The sequence below is a fragment of the Magnolia sinica genome, chromosome 12 (assembly GCF_029962835.1).
Source record: "Magnolia sinica isolate HGM2019 chromosome 12, MsV1, whole genome shotgun sequence".
NCBI classification, from domain to species: domain Eukaryota; kingdom Viridiplantae; phylum Streptophyta; class Magnoliopsida; order Magnoliales; family Magnoliaceae; genus Magnolia; species Magnolia sinica.
The window spans coordinates 8,312,804-8,338,534 of record NC_080584.1 but is presented as its reverse complement, the minus strand read 5'-3'; the positions used below and the strand labels follow the sequence as shown (position 1 = coordinate 8,338,534).

General features: G+C 42.7%; 1 protein-coding gene and 1 pseudogene across 1 annotated transcript; one reads left to right on the top strand and one right to left on the bottom strand.

Annotated features, from left to right (window-relative positions):
* The first annotated feature begins 18,962 nt into the window (after positions 1 to 18,962).
* Positions 18,963 to 19,864, top strand: LOC131220697 (putative germin-like protein 2-1; annotated as a pseudogene).
* A 4,064-nt stretch (positions 19,865 to 23,928) lies between these two features.
* Positions 23,929 to 25,402, bottom strand: LOC131219912 (putative germin-like protein 2-1). Its single transcript, XM_058214899.1, has 2 exons — positions 25,324 to 25,402; positions 23,929 to 24,464 (listed from the first exon to the last, which is right to left on the bottom strand). The coding sequence occupies exons 1-2, from the start codon at positions 25,400 to 25,402 to the stop codon at positions 23,929 to 23,931; spliced, it is 615 nt and encodes a 204-aa protein (XP_058070882.1).
* Positions 25,403 to 25,731: the final 329 nt, after the last annotated feature.

Genomic DNA, 25,731 nt, shown 5'->3' with positions numbered 1-25,731 from the left:
TTTCAACCAGTATTACGGCTTATGTGCCAAAGGCCAAGGAGAAAAGGATCTCTCCAGTTGAGGTTTGAGCTGTTGTTCGGTACGCCCAGAGGACATGTGACAACTCCTTGGCCCGACTCCTTTAGATTTCTCGAGTTTGAATTTAAGATGATTTTTTATGATCTTATTAACCGCCTCTACCTGTCCATTGGCTGGGGATGCCGATGTGACGAGAAGGCATTGCGAATGCCAAGTCTTTCGTAGAGTCCTCGATCAAAAGCGTGCATTGTCGAATTGCTTACCGTTGTCAGTAACAATTGTGTGCGGGATGTCATATCTGCATATGATGTTTTTCCAGATGAATTCAATGATCTTCTACTCGGTAATTTTGACGAGTGGTTTGGCTTCAAACTGCTTAGTGAAGTAGTTAAAAGCTACGACAACAAACCTAGTTTATGATATCAATACCCACTGGACAAAGGGCCAAGGGCCAGTCATCAAGGTCAATGGCTCATATAGATGTCAAGGTATCATGACAAATTGTTGGCACCTATAACACTTCATTGCATATTCTTTTGCATCCTCATGTATGGTTGACCAGTAGTACCCATGCCGAATCACTTTATGGGTCAGTGCTCTTCTGTTAGAGTGGTTACCACAGATACCTTCATGGATCTCCCTGAAGACGTATTCAGTTTTGTCAGTTGAATGCATCTAAGGTACAATATGAAAAATTCTCTCTTGTAAAGGACGTCTCCTATCATGGTATACCGAGTTGCCTTGTTTAGAATTATTCGCGCTTAGAGCTTGTCATCGGACAATTCATTTCGTTGGAGGTAGCTCATGATCGGATCAATCCACCTCGACAACAGGGTTATAGGAAGTGCTTCCCTAGGATCAAGTCAGCCAATGCTGAGCTCAAGTAGGAACTCGATTATGACAATTTTGACAATATCGTTGTCATCTGTTGTGGCTATTTTTGCTAGAGTGTCTACTTGGGAGCTCTCTGCTTTAAGGACCAAAGTGACTTCACACCTGTTAAACTCGCTATTAAGCTCTTTTGCCTTCTGTAGGTAGGCAATCATTTTCTCCCCCTGGCTTGGTACTCAGTGGCAACTTGGCTGACGATGAGCCTGCAATCGTCGTGGATCTTTAAGGCTCAAGCTCCCATAACTTTCATTAGTCTTAGTCCTGCAAGGAGTGCTTCATACTCTGCCTCCTTGTTGGAGGTTGAGAACCCAAACCTTAGGGCTTATTGTATGGAGGTCTGGTTGGGTGTTACAAGGATTATTCCTGCTCCACTACCCTTTGAGTTTGAAGATCCTTCAACATGGAGAGTCCATTCTTGTAGATCAACATCTTCATCATTCTTAGTCTTCTCCGGAGGTTTGGCTTTGGTGAACTCGGAAATGAAGTTGGCCATGGCCTGACCTTTGATTGCGACTTGAGGCCGGTATGCGATATTGAACTCTTTGAGCTCAATCCCGACACCTCATGTGTTTTGGAGTACTTGACAGAGTAGATGATTGGTTGGGACGATGATGGTGTGAGCCTGAAAGTAGGGATGGAGACGTCATAATGACATAATTAAGGGCCAGAGCTAGCATCTCGATATTAGAGTATCTAGTCTTAACCTGGACCAAGGCTTCGTTAACGTAATACATGGGAATCTGTTTACCTCCGAATTCTCGCACCAGAGCCGAGCTAATTGCGACGGCCGATGCAACCAAGTACATCAGTAGTGACTCTCCTTGTTTAGGCTTGGAGAGCAGCGAGGGTGACCCCAGGTACTACTTAAGCTATTGAAAAGTTCATTCACAATCGTCGGTCCATGTCGGCTTCGTCTTGCCTTTCAGTTGTTGGAAGAGCGACATGCATTTATTAGTAGCTCTAGAGATATAAACTTGTTAAGGGCTACGATCCTACCCGTGAGACGTTGAATTTCTTTTATAGTCTTAGGCGAGTTCATGTCCAACAATGCCCAAATCTTGTGGGGATTTGCTTCTATTCCCCTATAATTAACCAAGAATCTGAGAAACTTCCTCGAGCTCACCCAAAAGGCACATTTGTTCGAGTTCAGCCTTATCCGATATTTTCTCAAGATGGTGAACATCTCTTTAAGGTCGGTTGCGTGGCCTACTGCTTTGGTGCTCTTGACCAACATATTGTCAATATAGACTTTCATGGTGCGTCCAATCTTCTTGGCAAAGATTTGTTGATGAGACGTTGATATGTCGCTCCGATGTTTTTTAGCCAGAAGGACATGACCTTGTAGTGGTATAGTCCCTTGTTGGTGACAAAGGCTATTTTCTACTTGTCGTGTTTGTGCATGGCGATCAGGTTATAGCTCGAGTAGGTGTCCATGAAGCTAAGGAGCTTGTGCCTAGCTGTACTGTCGACTAGTTGGTCGATCCTCGAGAGAGGGAAACTATCTTTCAGACACGCTTTATTCAGGTTGGTATAGTCGACACATACTCACCATTTTTTTAAAGATTTCTTCACCAACACGATATTTGTTATCCAGTCAGGATAGTAGAACTCTTCGATAAACCCATCCTCGAGAAGCTTAACGACCTCTTCACCGATGACTGCGTATCATTTTGGTTCGAACGCATGCCCTTTTTGTCTTACGGGTCGGTGGTCAGGGCTGACATTCAATCTGTGAACTATTATTTATGGGTTAATGCCAGGCATGTCTTAGTGGGACCATGTGAATATGTCGACATGCTACTTCAGCAGGCTGATGTTTCGATTATCTGATCTGGTGCTAGTAACTACCCGACCTGAACTATGTGGGTTGGGTCAGTTTCACAGAGAGGCATGACCACCAGATCCTCGACTGGTGATCCTCTCTCAACGGATTCTTCTCGGGGGTCTAGAGAGGTGATGGTAATTGTCTACTGCTGCACTTTCGCCCTGAGCGGTGTTGAGTAACATTGTTAGGCCTCATGCTAGTCGCCTCTAACTTAGCTGACGCCTTGTTCAATCAGGAACTTCATCGCAAGGTGGTATGTAGACACTACGCCCTCATAACATCGAGGGATAGTCATCCCAATATTATGCTGTAAACAGAGGGGCAATTGACCACAAGAAAGTCGATCATGGTAGTCGTCTAGTTATGACCCTCTCCCGTGGTTACGGACAACAATATACTTCATTCAAAGGTGATTCTTTCCATTGCAAACCCGAGTAAGGGGGTGGGGACAGGGCATAATCTGGACCTTCCAATTCCCATCTTATCGATGGCGGCAGTGAAGATGTCGGCCGAGCTATCGGTGTCCACCAGTATGCGATGCACCTTATGGTTGGCTACAGTCACGATGACCATCAGAGCGTCGTCGTGTAGGTGGTAGATTTCTTGGCCATCTTCCTCTGTAAAGGTCAAGCTGCAGGGGTTTATCTTTTGTTCTTTCACGGCCTTGCTTGTGAGGCATACATGGTGCTCCATGCTACTGTTGCTGATGTTTTGGGCATGAGCCCTACGCACTTTGTTCGAATCTTTGCCTCCATCAGTTTCCCCAAATATAGTACATATCTCGCCAGTTGCTTCGTTGTTGTTTCTATCGCCTTGTTACTCGTCCTATTTGTTTGGTCGGTCATCTCTCCTTCTATTGACGTACTCTCGTAGGTGCTCGCCTTGGATGATGGACTTTATCTCTTCCTTGAGATTGAAACAATCAGTGGTAGTGTGGCCATGGTCGCGATGAAAGTGACAGTACTTTCATTCATCTCTTTTTTGGCATCGGCCTTCATCTTGCTTGGCTATTTTAAGTTCCTTTTGTAGCATATTTTCATGAGAATTTGCTCAGGAGTCACATTCAGTGTGGTGTATGAGCGGAATTGACTCTCCGGTCGTCAGTTTGGGTATTGACCTCTGCTCAGATGATCCCCCTTTCTCTTTTTGTTGTTGACGGTGGCCGATTCCCTTTCCTCCTTGCGTCTTCTCTCCTTAGCCGAGCTACCTGCGCTCTGAGTAGCTTTTCGTGAGTTGAAAAGCTCCTCTGCGTTCGAGTACTTTTAGGCTTGATTAAGGAGATCGGTCAGGGTAGTCAGGGGGTTCTTACCAATTGAGAAGAAGAACTTCCCTTCCCTTAGACCAAATATCATGGCAGCCAGATCTATCTGATCGAAGTAGTCGTCTACTTGTACCGCCTCATTGTTGAAGCGGATGTAGTCCTTTAGCGACTCATCTTCTCTTTAAGTGATAGTGAGGAGGTGCGTTGCATGTTTCATTCTGTCCTTCCCACCGATAAACTATGTGATAAAGATCTTGCTGAGCTCTGTGAAGCAACTAATAGACTTCGATTTCAGTTGTCTGTACCATTTTTGCGCCATTCCTGACAAAGTCAGGGAGAATGCTTAACACATCATTGAGCTTGAAGCACCGTGAAGCACCATCTAGGCTCTGAAAGACTCAAGATGCTCGGCCGACTCTTTGAATCCAGAGTAGGGGTGATATGGGGCATCCAGAACCTTTACGGGAGTTGGGACTTCATGATGTCATCAGTAAACGGAGGTTCAGTCTCCTTCAACATGGCGTCAACGGAGGTCGGGCCCCAAGTGCGGTAGGCTTGTTGGATATCACCGTGCTATCCACATATCTCTTTGAGCTCGGCTTCCTATGAGACCTCACTTTTCGCGACGACTTCAGGGGCCTTCCCACACCTCCTTTTCCCTAGGGTGTAGCGTAGGTTAGTGTCTGCAAGTATGGTCCTCCTCACAGTATGCGTGAGAGGTTAACTATATGTGCCCTGGTCGCTGCTTTACTAAGAGTCATGGGGTACCTAGGGAGGTTGGGACAATTCGGTTGACGCACGTGCTTCCGCACCATGATTAGGAGGTGGTTGTTCTCTCCAGTATATGCATTATTCAGTTGGCATTGTTGGCTAGGGCTTCGACCTAGTTTTTCAAGGAGCGGAGCCGACTCCCCCTTTGCGAGGCCTTTGCGCGGCCATCGCCGAAACAGGGTTGGTATGATGTTCTGAAGGTGGGTCTTGGAGGTTCTCAGGTTGTTCGTCTGGTGTGGGGATTGACATAGTGATGGAGGCCAAAACCCTCTTTCTTCCTTTAGCCATAGTAGGGTAGATGTTGAGGGTCAAATATTACATATCAGACCCAGTTATTGCATGGATTTACAAGTATGATACCGTTTAATGGCCTGATTTAATCATGTTTGTGATGCAGAGTGTATTTATCAGCATGAACTGAAAAAGGGTGCTAGAAGTGTGGATTTGACACTCCGAAGTTACCAGAGTAAGGGACACACTCCAGAGAACCAAGATTGAAGAATTTACATGCCAGGGATCCGAGAAAATCAAGCCATTCACGTTAAAGAGGCCCGAAATTGGTGAAAAATGCAAGATCACATAGTTCTCGCCATCTGATTGGCTCAAAACTTCATACATAGCCTGAGGCCTATAAATTAACCGTACATATCAAATTTCAGCCCTCGGATCACTATAGAAGCGCCCCAACTGACAGATCAGCCCATAAACCGTTGATTCTGGGCCCACCTGATATCTGGAACTGTCTCAACTTTGGTCTCGACGGTTTAAATAATATGAGAAAGTAAATGGATGGATCAGATTTTTGAATCACATCACAGTGGGGCTCGTATGTGAGGTGTGTACACTGCATGTGTACACGTACTTGAGCCGCACCGAACCAACTAAAGCGGGTCAGCAGCGCTGACCCGCGTCTTCTTCCCAATACGGCAACTGCCGTTTTAGCGCTGTATAACGGACGGACGACGTCCGTTTTACGGACGCTAGTGGGCCCCACATAGTGTACATACGGATGATCCAATCCGTCCATCGTGTAGAGGGCCACGAATTCATCGAACCTATGTTGAACTTTTGGACCCATGCAAGCACATGTGCGCGATACAGAGGCCATAAGTGGACTGCCCTGCAACGTTCAAATTAATGGTTGAATGATTTCTTCTCTGATTCTGAGTCAATAGACATGAAAAACCCGTTTCTTACCGAAATTTCGAGGGCAATCTAATGGACGGGGTGGATTTCCTCGAAAACACCTCTGTGGGACCCACCGATCACATCAGCGCCGGACGTGCGAAAGGCTACGCACGTCCGCGAAATCTGACTTTCCAGCCAGTTGTGGCCCACCATCTTTGATCATATGGCAGATATGAACCGTCCATCGTGTAGGCCAGTCAAAATACTTCCAAGAGACGTTGATTTTACAGAAATAATGCAAGGAACACGAGAGTTATGAAGCCCCGAACTTGGCTGCGAAAAGGCTTTCGCTGCGCGTGCGATAGCTTCTCAAATCCGATTTCCACCACTCCAGCAGCTATAAAAAGAGTTCCAAACGTGGAGAAGAGGGTGTGCTTGAAGAGGGGACGTCAGATAGAGAAAGAGAGGGGGAGAGAGAAGTTTTAGAATTTTTATAGATTTTTTTCTTTATTTTTCTTCTTTTTCCTATGATTATATTAGGCTAAATCTCTTAGCTAGGGCTAAGAGGTGAAGCTTGTGGCATGATGGGAGCTTCTACAGGTTTGATTTAAACTGAACTGATTGACTCTGTTTTGATTTAAGAAATTCTTTTAGTCATTAATGGTTTATTGTGATTTAAATTACAGTAGATCTGTGATGGCTTGAATAATTCCTTTTCCTTTATTTTGATGTTCGGAAACCCTGTTGTTCGCCATCGCCTCATAGACATGGTTGGATGATGGAATCCTTCCTAACACTCATACATCTTTTAATTGGTTATGGATTGGTTTAAGTTCTGTTGTTTACCTTATCTCTTAGGCATGGATTTGTGATGGAATCATACCTAATTCTTATACCTTTCATCTCTTGAAAACTATATCGAGTAAGTTCAGTATAATATCCATGAAGCAGGCATAAGATCTCCCTGATCTCCACAAGTGGACCTCTGAATCCCTAGTTCCCTTTCTCTGAATTCTTTAAGTTTAGATTAATATTTCACCATTATTCCTCAAATCACAATTGGTTTAGATTTCATCTTAGCCTAGTTCTAGATCTGGTTATTTTCAGATAACGTACAGGTTTCAGTCCCTGTGGATTCGACCTCGGTCTTACCGAGTTTATTACTACATCATAACCCTGCACTTGGGGTGTGAACAAGTTTTTGGCGCCGTTGCTGGGGATTGACGGCTACGTTTCCTGAAGTTAACTGGTTTTAGGATTAGTTTAAGATTAGGACTTTTCTGATTTTTAGGATTTATTTTAGAATTTTCTAATTCCAGGTTTTTCTTTAATTTTTAGAAATTTTCTATTTAAATAACTTTCTATTTTTAAATAGTTTTCATTTTTTTAGAAACTAACCCAACTTTCTTATTTTGTAGGATTCTGAGATAGGTTTCTAAATTGGTAATTTCTCTCTTCCTTACTATTTCTAAATTAGGATTCCTTTTAGTAAGTCTCTAATTCTAACTCTTTTAGAATCTAATTTTGTTTCCTATTTTATTTTTAGAAATTTTCTATTTTAAGACTTTTTATTTAGAAACTAACTTTCCTGTTTTGTAGGCTTATTAGAAATTTCTAATTCGGTACGCTCTTTCTAAATTTTTACTTTCTAATTTAGGAATTCTTCCTTGTTTCTTTTTATTTCTATATTTCTCTTCTTAGGAATTTTATAGGCTTGCTATTCTTAGAAACTAACTTGTTTTGTTCTATTTTTCAGGTTTCAATTTAGGGACTCCAATTTGGTAACTTCCTTCCAACCCTCTTTCTCTTTTTAGATTTTTATTTCCCTTCTTAGGATTATGTTTAGAATTTGATTGAGGGCTGCGAGTGTTTCATGCCCAAGTGGGCTCGTGACAACACTCAACGTCTCTTGACTGAAAGAGGATTAGTTGAGGGGTTAACTGTCCATCGTAGGACTAGACACCGCTCGAAATCCCCTGAGTTAATTGAGGATATGGCTGGAAATCAAACTCTTCTACCCCAACCTAGGGTAGAAGATCTCCAGGATGAGAATGAGGTGCATCAAGCACCCCCGCCTCGTACCTTACGAGATTACTTACAACCGGCAGGGGTGAGTACGCCCTCATGCATGGTTTTTCCTGAGAATGCAGGATGCATGGATATCAAGCCAGGGGTGATCCAACTCCTCCCTAAATTTCATGAGCTTGAGTCAGAGAATCCTTACTTACATTTAAAAGAATTTGACGAGATCATAGCTACCTTATACTTTCCTAACGTGTCTGATGACACGGTCAGGTTGAAACTCTTTCCCTTTTCTTTGAAAGAGAAAGCCAAGACGTGGTTACATTCACTACGTCCTCGATCAATTGGCAGATGGAATGACATGACAAGGGAGTTCATTAAGAAGTTTTTCCCATACCATAAGACGAACATCCTGAGAAAGTCGATCATGAACTTCGCCCAAAGGGAAGATGAAACATTCTTCCAATGTTAGGAGCGGTTCAAGGATCTTGTCAGTTCATACCCATAACATGGTTTTGAAACGTGGCGCATCACGAATTTTTTCTATGATGGACTGACATCTCTCATGCGCCAATTAGTCGAGACGATGTGTAATGGGGAGTTTATGAATAAAGGAGTCGATGAAGTGTGGGATTACTTTGATAAACTTGCTGAGAACACACAAACATGGGACATCTCCCCTAGACCTAGTACTACGTCTAGGCCGACTCATTCCAAGGAAAGGGGTGGAATGTATCTCCTGAGAGAAGACGATAATATTAATGCTAAGGTAGCTAATCTCACTAGGAAACTCGAGGCCATGAAATTTAAGAAGGATAAGGCTAAGGAAATTGTTTGTAGCATCTGTGGTTGCAACATTCATACTACTGAAAACTGTCCAACTATCTCTGCCTTTCAAGAGGTATTAAATGAGCAATCCAATGCTGTAAGCAATTACCAAAGACCTTTCAGTGGGCCCACCTCTAACACATACAATCCTGGCTGGAGAAATCATCCCAACTTCAGTTGGAGGAATGGACAAACCGCTACACCTCAAGGTTACCTAAATCAAAATCCAACTCAAGAGAAACCTCAAGAGGATTCGGTTCTGAAACATTTTCAAAAGCAAGAGCTTTTCAATCAGGGTATGCTAGACCTAACAAAAGCAATACAAGGACTTAAGGCTGAAAATACGATTGGGAACAAGGGGAGCTTCCCAGCTCAACCTCTTCCCAATCCTAAACTGCAATATGAAGTTAGCGACCCAAGCTCTTTAAATCAGATGGAGCAAGCTAAATCTATCACCACTCTTAGGAGTGAAAAGATCATTGACAAAACCATTCCGGTTAGGGCTGAAAAGCCTAAGGACCCGGAAGTGGATAAAGAAGATGGATCTAACCATGCCCCACCAGAGTTAGAACTGGAACCTCAAGGAAAGCCGGTTGTTCCATTTCCCCAATGGTTGGTTGCACCAAAATCGCTTTCTAACTCTCAGGATATTCTAGAGGTGTGGAAACAAGTGAAGGTCAACATTCCACTACTTGATGCCGTGAAACAAATACCTTCATATGCCAAATTCCTGAAAGACTTATGTACGACCAAAAGACGGCAAAATATTCAAAAAAAATCTTCCTGACTGAGAAAGTGAGTGCCATCATAAAGCAAGATGTGCCGCAAAAATTCAAAGACCCCGGTAGTCCAACCATATCATGTGTAATTGGGGACCATTGAATTGATCACGCACTTCTTGACTTAGGAGCGAGCGTTAATCTTATCCCCTACTCGGTATATAAATAGTTGGGCTTAGGTGAATTAAAACCCACCTTAACCACACTACAACTTGCTGATCGCTCTATTCGTATGCCAAGAGGGATAATTGAGGATGTGTTGGTCCAGGTTGATCGATTTTACTATCCAGTTAATTTCATCATCCTGGATACCGAACCCATCGGTAACACAAGCACTCAGATTCCCGTCATTCTTGGTCACCCATTCCTTGTCACTTCAAACGCAATTATCAATTGCAGGAATGGTGTCATGAGTATGTCTTTCGGGAATATGACATTAGAAATGAATATCTTTTTCAACACGGCCAGACGGATAGAGGAAGATGACAATATCTACGATATTAACATGATCGATACTTTCGTAGATGACAGGACACCCCTTACCTTATCCTCTGATCCTCTAGAGACGTGCCTGGCCCACTCCTATGAGCTTGATGATGACATAACTAGGGAGACGTGTGCCATGCTTGATGCGGTATCGGTACTTGAAGTTAACCGGTGGAGGCCACAATTTGAAGAGTTACCCCAAACTGATGAAGTGCCTCTACCGTCTAACCTCAAGCCACCGAAGATTGACCTAAAACCTTTGCCCTCTGATTTAAAATATGCATACTAAGGTCAAGATGAGATATACCCGGTGGTGATTTCTGCCCACCTTGAGAAAGAACAAGAGAGTATGCTCATATCTACTCTCCTGGAGCATAAGGGAGCCCTTGGATGGACAATCGCGGACCTCAAGGGAATCGACCCCTCGATTTGTACTCACCGCATATATCTTGAGGATAATGCGAAGACCGCTCGGCAACCACAACGTAGACTAAATCCAAACATGAAGGAAGTGGTTAAGGCCGAGGTTCTTAAACTATTGGATGTGGGTATCATATACCCTATATCTGATAGTCAATGGGTGAGTCCAACTCAGGTGGTTCCTAAGAAGTCCGGGATCACCATCGTAGCCAATGCCAATAATAAACTCGTGCGGACTAGAGTCACTACTGGTTGGAGGATGTGCATTGACTACAGAAAATTAAATACCGTCACGAGGAAAGACCACTTTCCTTTGCCCTTCATTGATCAGATCTTGAAAAGGCTAGCTGGTCATTCCTATTACAGTTTCCTTGACGGGTATTCGGGCTACAACCAGATAGAGATCGCCCCTGAAGATCAAGAAAAGACTACGTTTACATGTCCCTACGGCACCTTTGCTTACCGAAGGATGCCGTTTGGACTATGTAATGCTTCTGCCACCTTCCAGCGATGTATGATGAGCATATTTTTTGACATGGTGGGGCAATATTTAGAGGTCTTCATGACGATTTCTCTGTCTTTGGTCCATCTTTCAGCGAGTGCTTGGAAAGTCTTAAATGCATGCTGAAAAGATGTGAAGAAAAGAACTTGGTACTTAATTGGGAGAAGTGTCATTTCATGGTTCAGAAGGAAATTGTCCTTGGACACATTATTTCATCCAAAGGAATTGAAGTGGATAAGGCAAAGATCGATCTTATCTCTAACCTACCTCCACCCAAGAACATAAGGGACGTGCGATCCTTCTTAGGACACGCCGGGTTTTACAGAAGATTCATAAAGGACTTTAGTCTCATCTCTCGTCTCCTATGTAATCTACTTCAAAAGGATGCACCATACGAGTGGACTGAACCATGTCAGGAAGCTTTCACTAAGCTTAAGGGCATATTGACTAGTGCACCCATCATACAACCACCTGACTGGAGCATTCCTTTTGAACTTATGTGCGACGCGTCTGATTATGCTCTTGGGGCAGTTCTAGGCCAGAGAAAAGATAAGAAACCCTACGTCATTTACTACACAAGTAGGACTCTAAATCCTGCCCAAGTGAACTACTCGACTACGGAAAAGGAACTCTTAGCCGTAGTGTTCGCCTTGGACAAATTTAGGTCCTACTTGATTGGATCCAAGATCATTATTTACACCGATCATGCGACGCTTAAGTACCTTTTTTCTAAGAATGATGCTAAGTCCCACTTGATACGATGGATCCTTCTACTCCAGGAATTTGACCTAGAGATAAAAGATAAAAAGGGAGTAGAGAACGTAGTGGCTGACCATCTTTCTCGCCTTAATCCCTTTGATTCCCTTGAAACAACACATATCAATGACATGTTCCCCGATGAACAATTGTTCAGAGTCTCCCATTCACCTTGGTTCGCTGATATTGCTAATTATCTTGCCACAGGTTCCATACCGACACATTGGACTGCGCAAGATAAGAAGAAAATTTTCACCAAGGTACGTAACTTTTTCTGGGATGATCTGTATTTGTTTAAATATTGCCCAGACCAAATCCTGAGGAGATGTGTGCCAGACGATGAGCATCAAAGTATCATCTCCTTTTGTCACTCACAGGCCTGTGGTGGTCACTTTTCTGCTAAAAAGACCACGACCAAGATCTTGCAGTGTGGCTTTTACTGGCCCACTATGTTCAGGGACACTCACGAGTTTTGCAAAGCTTATGAGCGTTGTCAAAAATTGGGAGCGTTGTCCCGTCGAAATATGATGCCTTTGAATCACATTCTTATCATCAAGGCATTTGATTGTTGGGGCATCGATTTCATGGGACCATTTTCCCAATCTTTTGGAAATATATATATTTTGCTCGCTATAGACTATGTCACTAAGTGGGTTGAAGCGATTCTGTGTCGGAATAATGACCATCGCACGGTCATTAAATTCCTAAAAGAGAACATCCTTTCCCGATTCGGAACGCCTCGAGCTATCATTAGTGATGGGGGTTCACACTTTTGTAATAGACCATTTGAGAGTTTAATGAAGAAATACGGTATCTCTCATAAGGTGAGCACCCCATACCACCCACAGACAAGCGGGCAAGTTGAGATTTTCAATAGGGAGATCAAACACATTTTGGAAAAAATGGTTAACCCTGACCGTAAGGATTGGTCAATTCGATTGACCGATGCCTTATGGGCGTACCGTACTGCTTTTAAAACCCCTATTGGAATGTCTCCCTTTAGACTGGTCTATGGGAAAGCTTGCCACTTGCCTGTGGAGTTGGAACATAGAGCCTACTGGGCGATCAAAAGTTTGAATTTCAATTTGGACAACGCTGGCTTGCTACACAAACTTTAGTTAAATGAACTCGAAGAAATCCGGAACGACGCTTATGAGAACTCGAGAATTTACAAGGACAGGATGAAGGCGTTTCATGACCAACATATTTTACGAAAATCATTCACGCCAGGCCAGAAAGTCCTCTTGTATAACTCTCGATTACATCTCTTTCCGGGTAAGCTTCGATCTCATTGGACCGGCCCTTTTACTGTTATCACTACGTATCCTCATGGGGCCGTTGAGATAAAAGACCCCGACAATGGCAAGGAGTTTAAAGTAAATGGACATCGCTTAAAGCCATTTGTCGAGAAATTTGATTCAGAGGACATGTCCATGCCTCTGACTGATCCTGTTTACCAGGAATGATCTCTTAGTCTGATGGAGGTATAGGTAGGTTTTCTGTTTGCATAGGACTAGGGTAGTTGCTTTGGTCTGGCTGAAGACGTTAAACTTAACACTCCTGGTAGGCAACCCAGCTTTTCAATTTATTTCATTTTCCTAGTTAGTTAGTTCCATGTTTGTGGGTAACATTACTGCAAACCCTCACGAGACTACAACTCGTCCACTAGGGGCAACCTAGGGGTTTAAAGGCTTGTTGCATATGCTAAATGCAATCGAGAGCACCTTCAAAAGCGGTATAGGCAGGATCTGTTTTGTGATTTTATTTTTGTTATTTTGCTTTTGTTGATTTGTCTCTTGTGCTGACTCGCTTTTACGTTAATATTTTTGAGAAAGCCTTTTGATTATTTCGTCCAGGTACTATCTTTTCATCACTCCTCTTATATTTTTGTTGTCCCATGTGCATTGCATGCTTATTTCTTTTACATTGAGGACAATGTAGATTTTAGGTTGGGGGTGGGAGATTAGGTTTCCTAATCAGCATTTTCTTGGTCTTGAGCAAGAATTGTGAATTTTTTTTTTAAATTTTTCTGGACTTTCTTATGAATTCGAAGGGATTTTGACGGCCTTCTAGGGCACTTGGAAATTCAAGATACGTGATGTTGGTAATTTAATATGCTTAGATTCAGTATCTGTTGGATTTCATAGTTAAGTTTGGATTGTTAATCCAGAATTAGAAGTTGTAAACATTGATTGAGTTATGATCTCACATGTCACATCTTACTTTCACATTAAGGTTTCAGTTTGATATTGAAGGATTTACTTGGTACTCATTAAGCTTGAAAGGAACTAACCTGATAAATTGAAAGGATTGGGCGAATGGTCGACGCCATAGGTTTGCTCCCTATAGGTGTACATTTAATTCTCTATGAATGATATGTGAAAATTTTGGGTGTACAGTCTTCATCATAGGTTTGCTCCCTGTAGGTGAGAATTTGATTCCCCTTCTTGGCGTTACTTTTAATGGAAAAATCAAAAGCTGAAAGAATGAAAAGATGATCTGTGAGACAAGTTTTGGTTATCATGAATCTTCTTATTGGTTACCAATGATATCCTGAAATAGAGAAGTGAATTTTAATGATGATAAGCTGAGATTATACTGTACGCTCATAGATCTCAATGATTAGAATTTTTCTAATTAATGGAATAATACTTTGAACTTGATTATGAAGTTTACCGTGCGCTTGAATCTAGGAGAAAGTAATATCTAACATTCATGAATCTGGGAATTCTCATATCTGGATTATTCTACAAAAATCACTCGAGTTTATAGAAATTGTTCTGTAATTCTCAACTTACTTTTCGCATATTTTGCTCGGGACTAGCAAAATACTGGTTGGGGGTTGTGTTGAGGGTCAAATATTGCATATCAGACCCAGTTATTGCATGGATTTACAAGCATGATACCGTTTAATGGCTTAATTTAATCATGTTTGTGATGCAGAGTGCATTTACCAGCATGGACTAAAAAAGGGTGCTAGAAGTGTGGATTTGACACTCCGAAGTTACCAGAGCAAGGGACACACTCCAGAGAACCAAGACTGAAGAATTTACATGCCAGGGATCCGAGGAAATCAAGCCATTCACGTTAAAGATGCCCAAAATTGGTGAAAAATGCAAGATCACATAGTTCTCGCCATCTGATTGGCTCAAAACTTCATACATAGCCTGAGGCCTATAAATTAACCGTACATATCAAATTTCAGCCCTCGGATCACTATAGAAGCGCCCCAACTGACAGATCAGCCCATAAACCGTTGATTCTGGGCCTACCTGATATCTGGAACTGTCTCAAATTTGGTCTCGACGGTTTAAATAATATGAGAAAGTAAATGGATGGATCAGATTTTTGAATCACATCACAGTGGGGCTCGTATGTGAGGTGTGTACACTGCATGTGTACACATACCCGAGCCGCACCGAACCAACTAAAGCGGGTCAGCAGCGCTGACCCATGTCTTCTTCCCAATACGGCAACTGCCGTTTTAGCACTGTATAACGGACGGACGGCGTCCGTTTTGCAGACGCTAGTGGGCCCCACATAGTGTACGTACGGATGATCCAATCCGTCCATCGTGTAGAGGGCCACGAATTCATCGAACCTATGTTGAACTTTTGGACCCATGCAAGCATACGTGCGCGATACAGAGGCCATAAGTGGACTGCCCTGCAACGTTCAAATTAATGTTTGAATGATTTCTTCTCTGATTCTGAGTCAATAGACATGAAAAACCATCCGTTTCTTATCGAAATTTCAAGGGCAATCTAATGGACGGGGTGGATTTCTTCAAAAATACCTCTGTGGGACCCACCGATCACATCAGCGCCGGACGTGCGAAAGGCTACGCATGTCAGCGAAATCTGACTTTCCAGGCAGTTGTGGCCCACCATCTTTGATCATATGGTAGATCTGAACCATCCATCGTGTAGGCCAGCCAAAATACTTCTAAGAGACGCTGATTTTACAGAAATAACGCAAGGAACGCGAGAGTTATGAAGCCCCGAACTTGGCTGCGAAAATGCTTTCGTTGCGCATGCGATAGCTTCCCAAATCCGATTTTCACCACTCCAGCAGCTATAAAAAGAGTTCCAAACGTGGAGAAGAGGGTGTGCTTGAAGAGGGGACGTCAAATAGAGAAAGAGAGGCGGAGAGAGAAGTTTTAAAATTTTTATAGATTTTTTTCTTTATTTTTCTTCTTTTTCCTATGATTATGTTAGGCTAAACCTCTTAGCTAGGGCTAAGAGGTGAAGCTTGTGGCATGATGGGAGCTTCTACAGGTTTGATTTAAATTGAACTGATTGACTCTGTTTTGATTTAAGAAATTCTTTCAGTCATTAATGGTTTGTTGTGATTTAAATTACAGTAGATCTGTGATGGCTTGAATAATTCCTTTCCCTTTATTTTGATGTTCGGAAACCCTGTTGTTCGCCATCGCCTCATAGACATGGTTGGATGATGGAATCCTTCCTAACACTCATACATCTTTTAATTGGTTATAGATTGGTTTAAGTTCTGTTGTTTACCTTGTCTCTTAGGCATGAATTTGTGATGGAATCATACCTAATTCTTATACCTTTCATTTCTTGAAAACTATATCGAGTAAGTTCAGTATAATATCCATGAAGCAGGCATAAGATCTCCCTGATCTCCACAAGTGGATCCTCTAAATCCCTAGTTCCCTTTCTCTGAATTCTTTAAGTTTAGATTAATATTTCACTATTATTCCTCAAATCACAATTGGTTTAGATTTCATCTTAGCCTAGTTCTAGATCTGGTTATTTTCAGATAACGTACAGGTTTCAGTCCCTGTGGATTCGACCTCGGTCTTACCGAGTTTATTACTACATCACAACCCTGCACTTGGGGTGTGAATAATAGATGAAGACATGATAGGTGATCTTTAATGACTTTACTGTCGCTTCCTATAGACGGCGCCAAACTGTTGATGCTGCAATTTGGTTGTCCCTGCTAGCCCATCACGTAGTTGTAAAACAGAGAGACACTAGGGGCACTAGTTGTAGTCAGGGGCATTCCGATTCCTAAGTCGGGGTAGGCACACAATGGGCATAGATGAGTTAGGGTAGTTGTGCATACATTTTTCTTTAACAAGGGTCTCTATTTATAACTCTTGAGTCCACTTACCTATATGGCAATGAATCTGCTAGATAGTTGTGTATCATAGACTAAATCCATTCCCAGATATATCACGCCTTTCTCAGTGTGATCCTCAGCTGAGATTTCGAAAGGTAATCTCACCCGTATACGAAGAGGATTCTCCCTTCCATTGGGAGGTAGCGGTCGATCCTCAAGGCCGATGTCAGTGGTTGATGCCGACCTCCAAGGTAGGGGTCCTTAGTAGAAGCTGGTCCTCGAGGCTGATGGTTGAGGTCATCCCTCGGGGTCGACATGTGATACTGACCTCTAAGGTCGCTGGTTGAGACCGTGAAGTCTTAGCATGACGGCTGAGGTCAGCATTCATGGCCGCTACTTGGGTTGGCCGTGGAAGTCATGGTCGGCACCTGATGCCAAGTTGATATCCGACCATTCATGTTGGGGTGCCTGATCTTCCCATTTTATTTTAGGTGCTTGGTGAGTCCAATTTTACTTACAACAAAACTAAATCATTCAAACCTTATGTCCCTCTATTTCATGAACTCATTTTACCCCGGGAGCCCAAACATCATAAATATCCATAACGAAAGAGAGTTGTATCACCGGAATCGTGCCACCGTATGGAAGATTTGTCCCATCATGCGTCTGGCTTGAGTTTTGGATTCTTCTCATTTTTGGGTCATTTCATAGCTCAACTAGAAAACGGATGGACAGATAAATTTCTTACAAACATGGCAGTGGACCCCACCCTTTTTTTTTAATTCATTTTTTTTTTCGGGATTATTTTATGGCACAGTCCCAGAATAAAGCACATCCAAATCTTAAGTGGACCATAGAGTAGTTAAATACTCACTACTAAAAACTTATTGACAGCATCAAAAGTTTTGGATCAAGTTGATATTTATGTTTTTCCTTTGTACAGGTACGTATTATCTTATGAAATGGTTCGATGGCTAACAAACTAAAAATGAGAAGACCAAATGGGTCCCGGGGATTGAGTACTATCAGACAGGGGCTCTTAGGGCCTCACCTGATGAATATGTTTTATCCATTTATTTTCACAGATTATTTTAGGGCATGTACCCAGAAAAGAGGCAGGTTGTAAGCTACACCGGACCCCACCACAGGAAGCAGAGGTGACGGTGACTGCCGCTGTTGAAAACTTCATGGGGACCTTCATGATGCTTATTTGCCATCCAACCTGTCCATAAGGTCACATAAACCTGGATGAAGGGAAAACATAAGTACTAGAGTGATCCAAAACTTCTGTGGCCCAATAAGTTTTCAACGGTAGACGGTCAATCCTCACTGCTTCCAGTGGTGTATCCACTTGAGCCTTTAATATACCCCCATTATTGGGCTCATGCCATGAAATAATCTGCCCAAATATATAAATAGTGTTGATAAAACACATACATAACAGTGGCCCCACAGAGCCCCTGTAATGACCGTCCGTCTCTATCTAGGTCGTCGTGGGGTAATACCCAACCGGCGTCCGACCAAATCATTCTAATTATTTATAACAGAGGGAATTCCACAACACGCTGCCATGGTATGGTCCACACGCTTCATGGTGCACAACCATGTGTGAGAATCCTCATGCAGCGCTTCAATATCCTGATCATGGCAGTTGGATAGGTGGGCCAACACCTGGATGCATTATATCACTAAAATCAGGAAGGGTAGATTGATATCCTTTGGATTAGTGTCCTGAGGAGGGACTGTCAACTTAAAACAGTTAGCAATCGGTTCATATTCACAGGCCAAAATCACGACAATTGGACGGTCAAAATGGCTCAATCACTATTTTTTTATTTTTTTATTTTTTTTCATATGGGCCATGCAGGCGGTGGCCTATCAGATCGACGGTTCGCGCAGTACACATGTTGCTACGTATATGGTGCCACGAAGCGCACGTCCCGGTACCATTTCGCATACTTAACTGAATTGGACGGAGGAAAGAAAACCCTTTCAATGGAATGGACGGCAACAGATTCAACCTTGCATCTTCTACTTCCACATGGATGTACGATACATCTACCTCTCTCCCTATATATACCAACCCCAAACCATTCTCCTATCACAAATGGAAAAGTTTCCAAGGTTCCTAGCCGTTGGATCTCCTTTCCTTGATTAGTAGAGAGAAGAGAGTGACTTTTTGAGATGGCCCGCCACATTCTCTTCTTGGGTTTTTTAGCTATCACTTGCTCTCTTGCCTTAGCCTCATATCCAAGCCCTTTTCAGGATTTCTGTGTAGCCAAGCCCAATAGTCCAGGTACTTACACATCACTACTACTACAACTACGGTCACTCAATCAAGGTTTCAAAACTCAGTGACTCGAAACAACTCATGCGATCTTGAGTTGAATTGCAACTCGGTTGAGTCAGGCTGAGTTAACCCACATTCTAAATGTGGAATTGTGGGTTCGAACTTGACTGGGTCCGAGTCGACTAAGTTGATGTGCTAAAAATGAGATAGTATTAACATTTTAATTACACATTTCATTTCACTAATTAATTAGATTATGAATGTTGGCAGTGTTGGTTAATGGATTAGCCAGTGAGGACCCAAGCTTGCTCAAGCCGACGATTTCTTCTTCGTCGGGCTCCACAAACCAGGCAACATGTCCAACTTCCTTGGATCAGCGATCACTCCGGTCTTCGCGGTCCATTTACCTGGACTTAACACGCTCGGCATCTCAATGGTTCGCATAGACTATGCACCATGGGGCCTCATTTCTCCCCACACTCACCAGCGGGCCACTGAGATCCTAACGGTCATGGAGGGCACCATCTACGCTGGCTTCGTCATGTCCAACCCCAACAACCGTTTGATCGCGAAAGGTCCTACAGAAGGGCGATGTGTTTGTCTTCCCAGAGGGACTCATTCACTTCCAACGTAATGTAGGGTATGACAATGCTGTTGCGATCGCGGCCCTTAGCTGCCAAAACCCACCATTGCTCATTCCGTTTTTGGATCGAACGGGCCCATTCCAGCTGAGGTCCTTACCAAAGCCTTCCAGCTGGACAAGAATGCAGTAGATTATCTCCAGTCCAAGTTCTAAAAACCTTTTTCATTTGTTGTAGCATTGGTTTTTCTTACTTTGATTTGTTTGGAGTTCAATAATCGTTATTTTAACTGTTGGAAGATTCAATAAGTGTGATTGCATTCTTTTGAATTCTACATGAGTTGTGTTAGCCATTGGAAGCCTCAAGTAGTATCCTAATACAAGTTTGATTGTGTTCTTTCAAGTCTTACATGAGTGTAGTTAGCCATTGAAAGCCTATCCTACTATGAACGTTCAATCCCCATTATTTCCTGTGGTGTGGTCCACTTGAGTATTAGAGCCATCTCTTTTTTAGGCTTATACCCTGAAATGAGCTGGCAGAACGGATGGACAGCATCCATAAGAACACATACATCTCAGTAGGGCCCACACTGCTTTTCCAGCACCTACTAGTAGCATCGAGGTCGGTACTGGCAGGGTCAATGTGCAATCATCGTCGGAAATATTGGGAAGCGGCTTCTGAGTTACTCAAGCATAGTGAGTAACTTCTGTGGGGCCCACCCTAAATGTATATATCATATCCACTCCCTGCATCTGTTTTAACAGATCATTTTATGCATGATCCCAAAACTGAATCATATCCAAACCTCATGTGGACCACACTACAGGAAACAGTGGGAATAATGGTGTCCACCGTTGAAACCTTCCTAGGTCTTACAGTGATGTTTATTTGTCATCCAACCTGTTCATAAGGTCACCCAGACATGGATGAAGGGAAAACACAAATATCAGCTTAATCCAAAACTTCTATTACTGTGGAAAAGTTTTCAAAGGTACACATTCAATTCACACTATTTCCTGTCATGGGTCCACCTGAGCTTTTTTTATGCTTCAGTTTTAGGTTCGTGCACTAAAATGATCCGGTAAAACGGATGGAGAAAGTAGATAAAAGACATAAATCGGCTTCAAAATATTCAAGCCATATGTGGCGAGGGTTCTACATTGTAGGTTTCCTCCACCGCGCGTCTTCCAAAATATTCGAGCCATCCGTGGGAAGGGTTCCAATGTTAGTACACAATCGGCTTTCGAAATATTCAAGCCATCCCTCACAAGGTTTCCATTGTATAAATTTCCTCCACCAACAATCAGGTCAGATCCGCACAATTGTCAGTGAAATAGTGGTATTATTTCAAGTACTGCTACAATAGGAGTTAGAAACTATAATTAAGTTGTGGAGGGGGTGAACAAGACCTTTTAAAATTTTTTTATATTTGAAGTTCAACAAATCACAAACAATCACCCAAAGATATAAACAAATGAATACACTAATAAATACACAAAAATCAACTCAAGTCTAAAACAAAAGATAGTAAAGATCGTGTAGAATTTTATAAGACATGTAATATACATTCTATCTAGGCATTCATATAAATTGAATAAATGAACATAAGCATAGATAAATCATATTCATTACATTGCACAAGATTTATGGTGGTTGTACTCAATTTTTGGCTAATGCACTCTCTCTATGAGTATATCGGATTTTATTATTCTTGGTGGTTTTAAACTAGGTTTACCTTTACATCCTACACAAGGACTAAACGTTTTAAACCCAACGGTGGCCTACACAAGGTCATACTCTACACTTGTCCTGCATGAGAATAAGTCACGTATTTTTCCACCGAAGGCCTACACAAGGTCTTAATGTGTGAGTTTAGGTCTTGAACTCTGAACCCAAATCTCCATGAGAAATGGGTCAACAAATGGACTCTATACTAAGACATACCTAACTGGATCGGCCCCATGATAGCGCGATGTCGAAGAAGCTTCTTCTTGCACAAAACATCTACTCTTCAACTCCCATGATCAGCCACCTTAAATGAATGTACTAATATAGTGCCAAGGTTAGCAAAAGGGTTAGTGAACCTAATTATAAGATAGGGGATTTGTAGCGTATAGGTTAGGATTCACCTAACCTAGCATTTTATGGCCTTTAAGATAAGAGATTTGCCTATTCAGATCAAAGTTAGGGCCATTAATGGATGCTTGAGTTAATGATTCAATCTGAGCTTTGAATGCTCATTAAATTTGCTTAATCATAGGTATTGATACTATTGAATGATGAACTCAATGAGATTAGAGCTAAGGATGAAGAATTAGAAAGAGGGAAAACACTCTAGCAAAGCTCTAATGGATTCTCATCAAAATGCCCAAATGCCCTAACCAATGTATAAATAGATCGAGTTGCAATGGTTGGAAAATGGAAAGAAAATGTCTAGGCTCGGCCGATCGAACTTAGGGTCAAGTGATCAAGCCAATTTCGATTTTTTAGTAAAAATCTTGTTGGATGCTTTTGTGCAAGTTTGGTCGATCAAACTTGCATCATTGATCGATCGAGCTTAATCATTTTTGTCTAGAGAACTCGTTGGACAATTTTAGGACTTCTTGATCAATTGAGCTCGATAGATCGAGACCGCTCAAGGATTTTCTTGAGTAATCAAGAAGAGCCAGAACTTGTGCATCTTTGGATGATTTCACTATATAGAATTTTGCATAAGATTTCCCCAAGTCCACGCTATTCTAATGGACATCTCCTCTAGCTAATGGAGGCTACGAGTATTCCTATTAATGGTCAAGCCAACCAGAGGGTTTAGTTTTGAGGTTTACAAGGTTCACAAGGTTCATAGGTCTTGGAATTTACCAACGCCCTATATGGTTTACCTGTCTCTTCCATGCCTTGCCCGCACAGGACTATGAGTCTTTAGTTCTTCAACTACCATTAGGGCTAGGGGTGTACATTGAGTCGAACCGAGTCGAGCTGGCCTCAACTCGACTTGGCTCAGCCACTTGCTGACCTCAGTTCGAACTTGGCTTGGCTTGGTCACTTGCTGATCTCAGTTTGAACTTGGCTTGGCTTGGTCCTTGAGCCTGATTGCGGCTTGGCACAGTTTGGTTAGCAGCTCAAGCCAGCTTGGGTCGAGTTCGAGCCAAGATCGAGTCGAGTTCGCTATTGAGGCATTTCCACAAACACTTGAACTGCACCTTCAAAATCCCTCTGTATGTGAAACAGAAGCAATGGTTTTACATGCATTTTATCAAACACGTTCTAAGCAACATAAAAATCAAGAAACATCACTGGCAAAGTAACCGAGTCACCGAATTGGTTCAATTCGAGTTCGATTCAAGCTGGATTCGATCTGAGTTGAGTTGAGCTAGGGCTTGCTTGAACTCGACTCAAACCCAGCTTCAAACTGAGTCGAATCGAGCTTTTTTGAGTCGAGCCGAGCGAGCTAACCGAGCTAGCCCAGTTCGTGTACACCCCTATTAGGGCTCACCAAGCAACTCACGTCAATTGAAGTTTTGGCTCAAGTTGATATTTGTGTTTTCCTTTCATCCATGTCTGTGTGATCTCATGAACAGGTTAGATAACAAATAAGCATCACAGTAGGCCATAGGAAGGTTTCAATGGTGGAAACCATTATTCCCACTATTTCCTGTGGTGTGGTCCACGTGAGCTTTGGATATGATTCAGTTTTGGGATCATGTCATGAAATGATCTTTAAAAACAGATGCAGGAATTGGATATGATACATACATCTATGGTGGGCCCCACGGAATTTACTCAGTATGCTTGAGTAACTCAGTAGCCGCTTCTGAATATTTCGGACAATGATTGCAAATTGACCTCGGCAGCAGCAGCCTTGATGCTACTGGTAGGTGCTGTAAAAGCACCTTGGGCCTACTTCGATGTATGTGTTTTCATCCATGATGTACAGCTCATTTAAGGGCACGAGCCTAAAAAAGAGACGGATCTAATTCTCAAGTGGATCACACCACCGGAAATAATGGAGATTGAACGTTCAAAGTAGGATACTACTCAAGGCTTTCCATGGCTAACAACACTCGTATAAGACTCGAAAAAACACAACCACGTACACTTGTATTAGGATACTACTTGAGGCTTTCAGTGGCTAATACAACTCATGTATAACTCAAAAGAATGCAATCCCACTTTATTAGGACTGCTGGAATCTTCCAACAGCTAAAACAACTAACATTGAACTCTAAACAACATCAAAGTAAGAAAAACCAATGCTACAACAAATGAGAAAGATAGGTTTTTAGAACTTGGACTGGAGATAATCTACTGCATTCTTGTCCAGCTGGAAGGCCTTGGTAAGGACCTCAGCTGGAATGGGCCCATTCGATCCGAAGACAGAATTAGCGATGGTGATCACACCTGGGTTTTGGCTGCTAAGGGCTGCGATCGCAACAGCATTACCATACCCAATGTTACGTTGGAAGTGAATGAGTCCCTCTGGGAAGACGAACACATCGCCCTTCTGGAGGACTTTCGCAATCAGACGGTTGTCGGGGTTGGACGTGACGAAGCCAGCATAGATGGTGCCCTGGATGACCGTTAGGATCTCAGTGGCCCGTGGGTGAGTGTGGGGAGAAATGAGGCCCCATGGTGCATAGTCTATGCGAACCATCGAGATGCCGAGCGTGTTAAGTCCAGGTAAATGGGCCGCGAAGACGGGAGTGACCGCCGATCCAAGGAAGTTTGATGTGTTGCCAGGTTTGTGGAGCCCAGCAAAGAAGAAATCGCTGGCTTGAGCGAGCTTCGGGTCCTCACAGGCTAATCCATTAACCAACACTGCCAAGATACATGATCCAAATTAGTGAAATGAAATGTGTAACTAAAATGTTAATACTATCTCATTTTTAGCACATCAACAGAGTCGACTAGGACCCAGTCAAGTTCAAACCCACGATTCCACATTTAGAATATTGTGGGTTTACTCGGCCTAACTCAACTGAATTGCAATTCAACTCAAGATGGCATGAGTTGTTCTTAGTCACCAAGTTTTGAAACCTTGATTTCTGCCCAAAGGTAGGTTTGTCCTGGACCGGGCCCTGGCTGGACTGCAGTCAGCCCGTGCAGGACCGTTTAAATCTTGGGCCTGAACCCAGCCCTGGCCCATAGACCTCAACGGCCCAATCTGGCCCATTTAGGATATAAATGGGCTTAGATTAGTTTTCAGGCTAGAGCTTGAATAGAATATATATGTCATTAAAAATCAAACCTGGACCTGGCCTTATTATTTCTATGCCGGAAATTCGGGCCCATGAATGGTTCCATAGGCCCAATGACTAAAGCAAAGTCTGGCTATGGTAGGCCTGGTCCAATAGACTGTGATCTGGTCCAGCCCATTGACTGCCTTGATAGAGTGATTGTGGTTGTAGCAGTAGTGATGGGGGAAGTACCTGGACTATTGAGCTTGGCCACACAGAAATCCTGCGAAGGGCTTGGATGTGAGGCTAAGGCAATAGAGCAAGTGAGAGCTAAAAAGCCCAGGAAGAGAATGTGATGGGCCATCTCAAAAACTCCCTCTCTTTTCTCTACTAATCAAGGAAAGGAGATCCAACGGCTAGGAACCTTTGAAAATTTTCGAGTTGTGAAAGGGGATGGTTTGGGGTTGATATATATAGGGCGAGAGGTAGATGTATCATACATCCATCTGGAAGTTGAATATGCGTCGTTGAATCTGTTGCCGTCCATTCTATTGAAAGGGTCTTCTTTCTTCCGGCCATTTCAGTTAACTATTCGAAATGGTACCGGGACGTGCGATTCGTGGCACCATACACGTGGCAAACATGCGTGCTGTGCGAACCGTCGATTTGTTAGGCCACTGCCTGCGTGGCCCATATTTAAAAAAGAGTGATTGAGAAATTTTGACCGTCCGATTGTCTTGAATTTGGCGTGTGAATATGGACCGATTGCTACTTGTTTTAACCTGACCGTCCATCCTCAGGAGACTAATCCAATGGATATCATAGTTTACCCTTCTTGATTTTATTGATATAATGCATCCAGGTGTTGGCCCACCTAATCAACTGCCATGATCAAAATATTGAAGCGC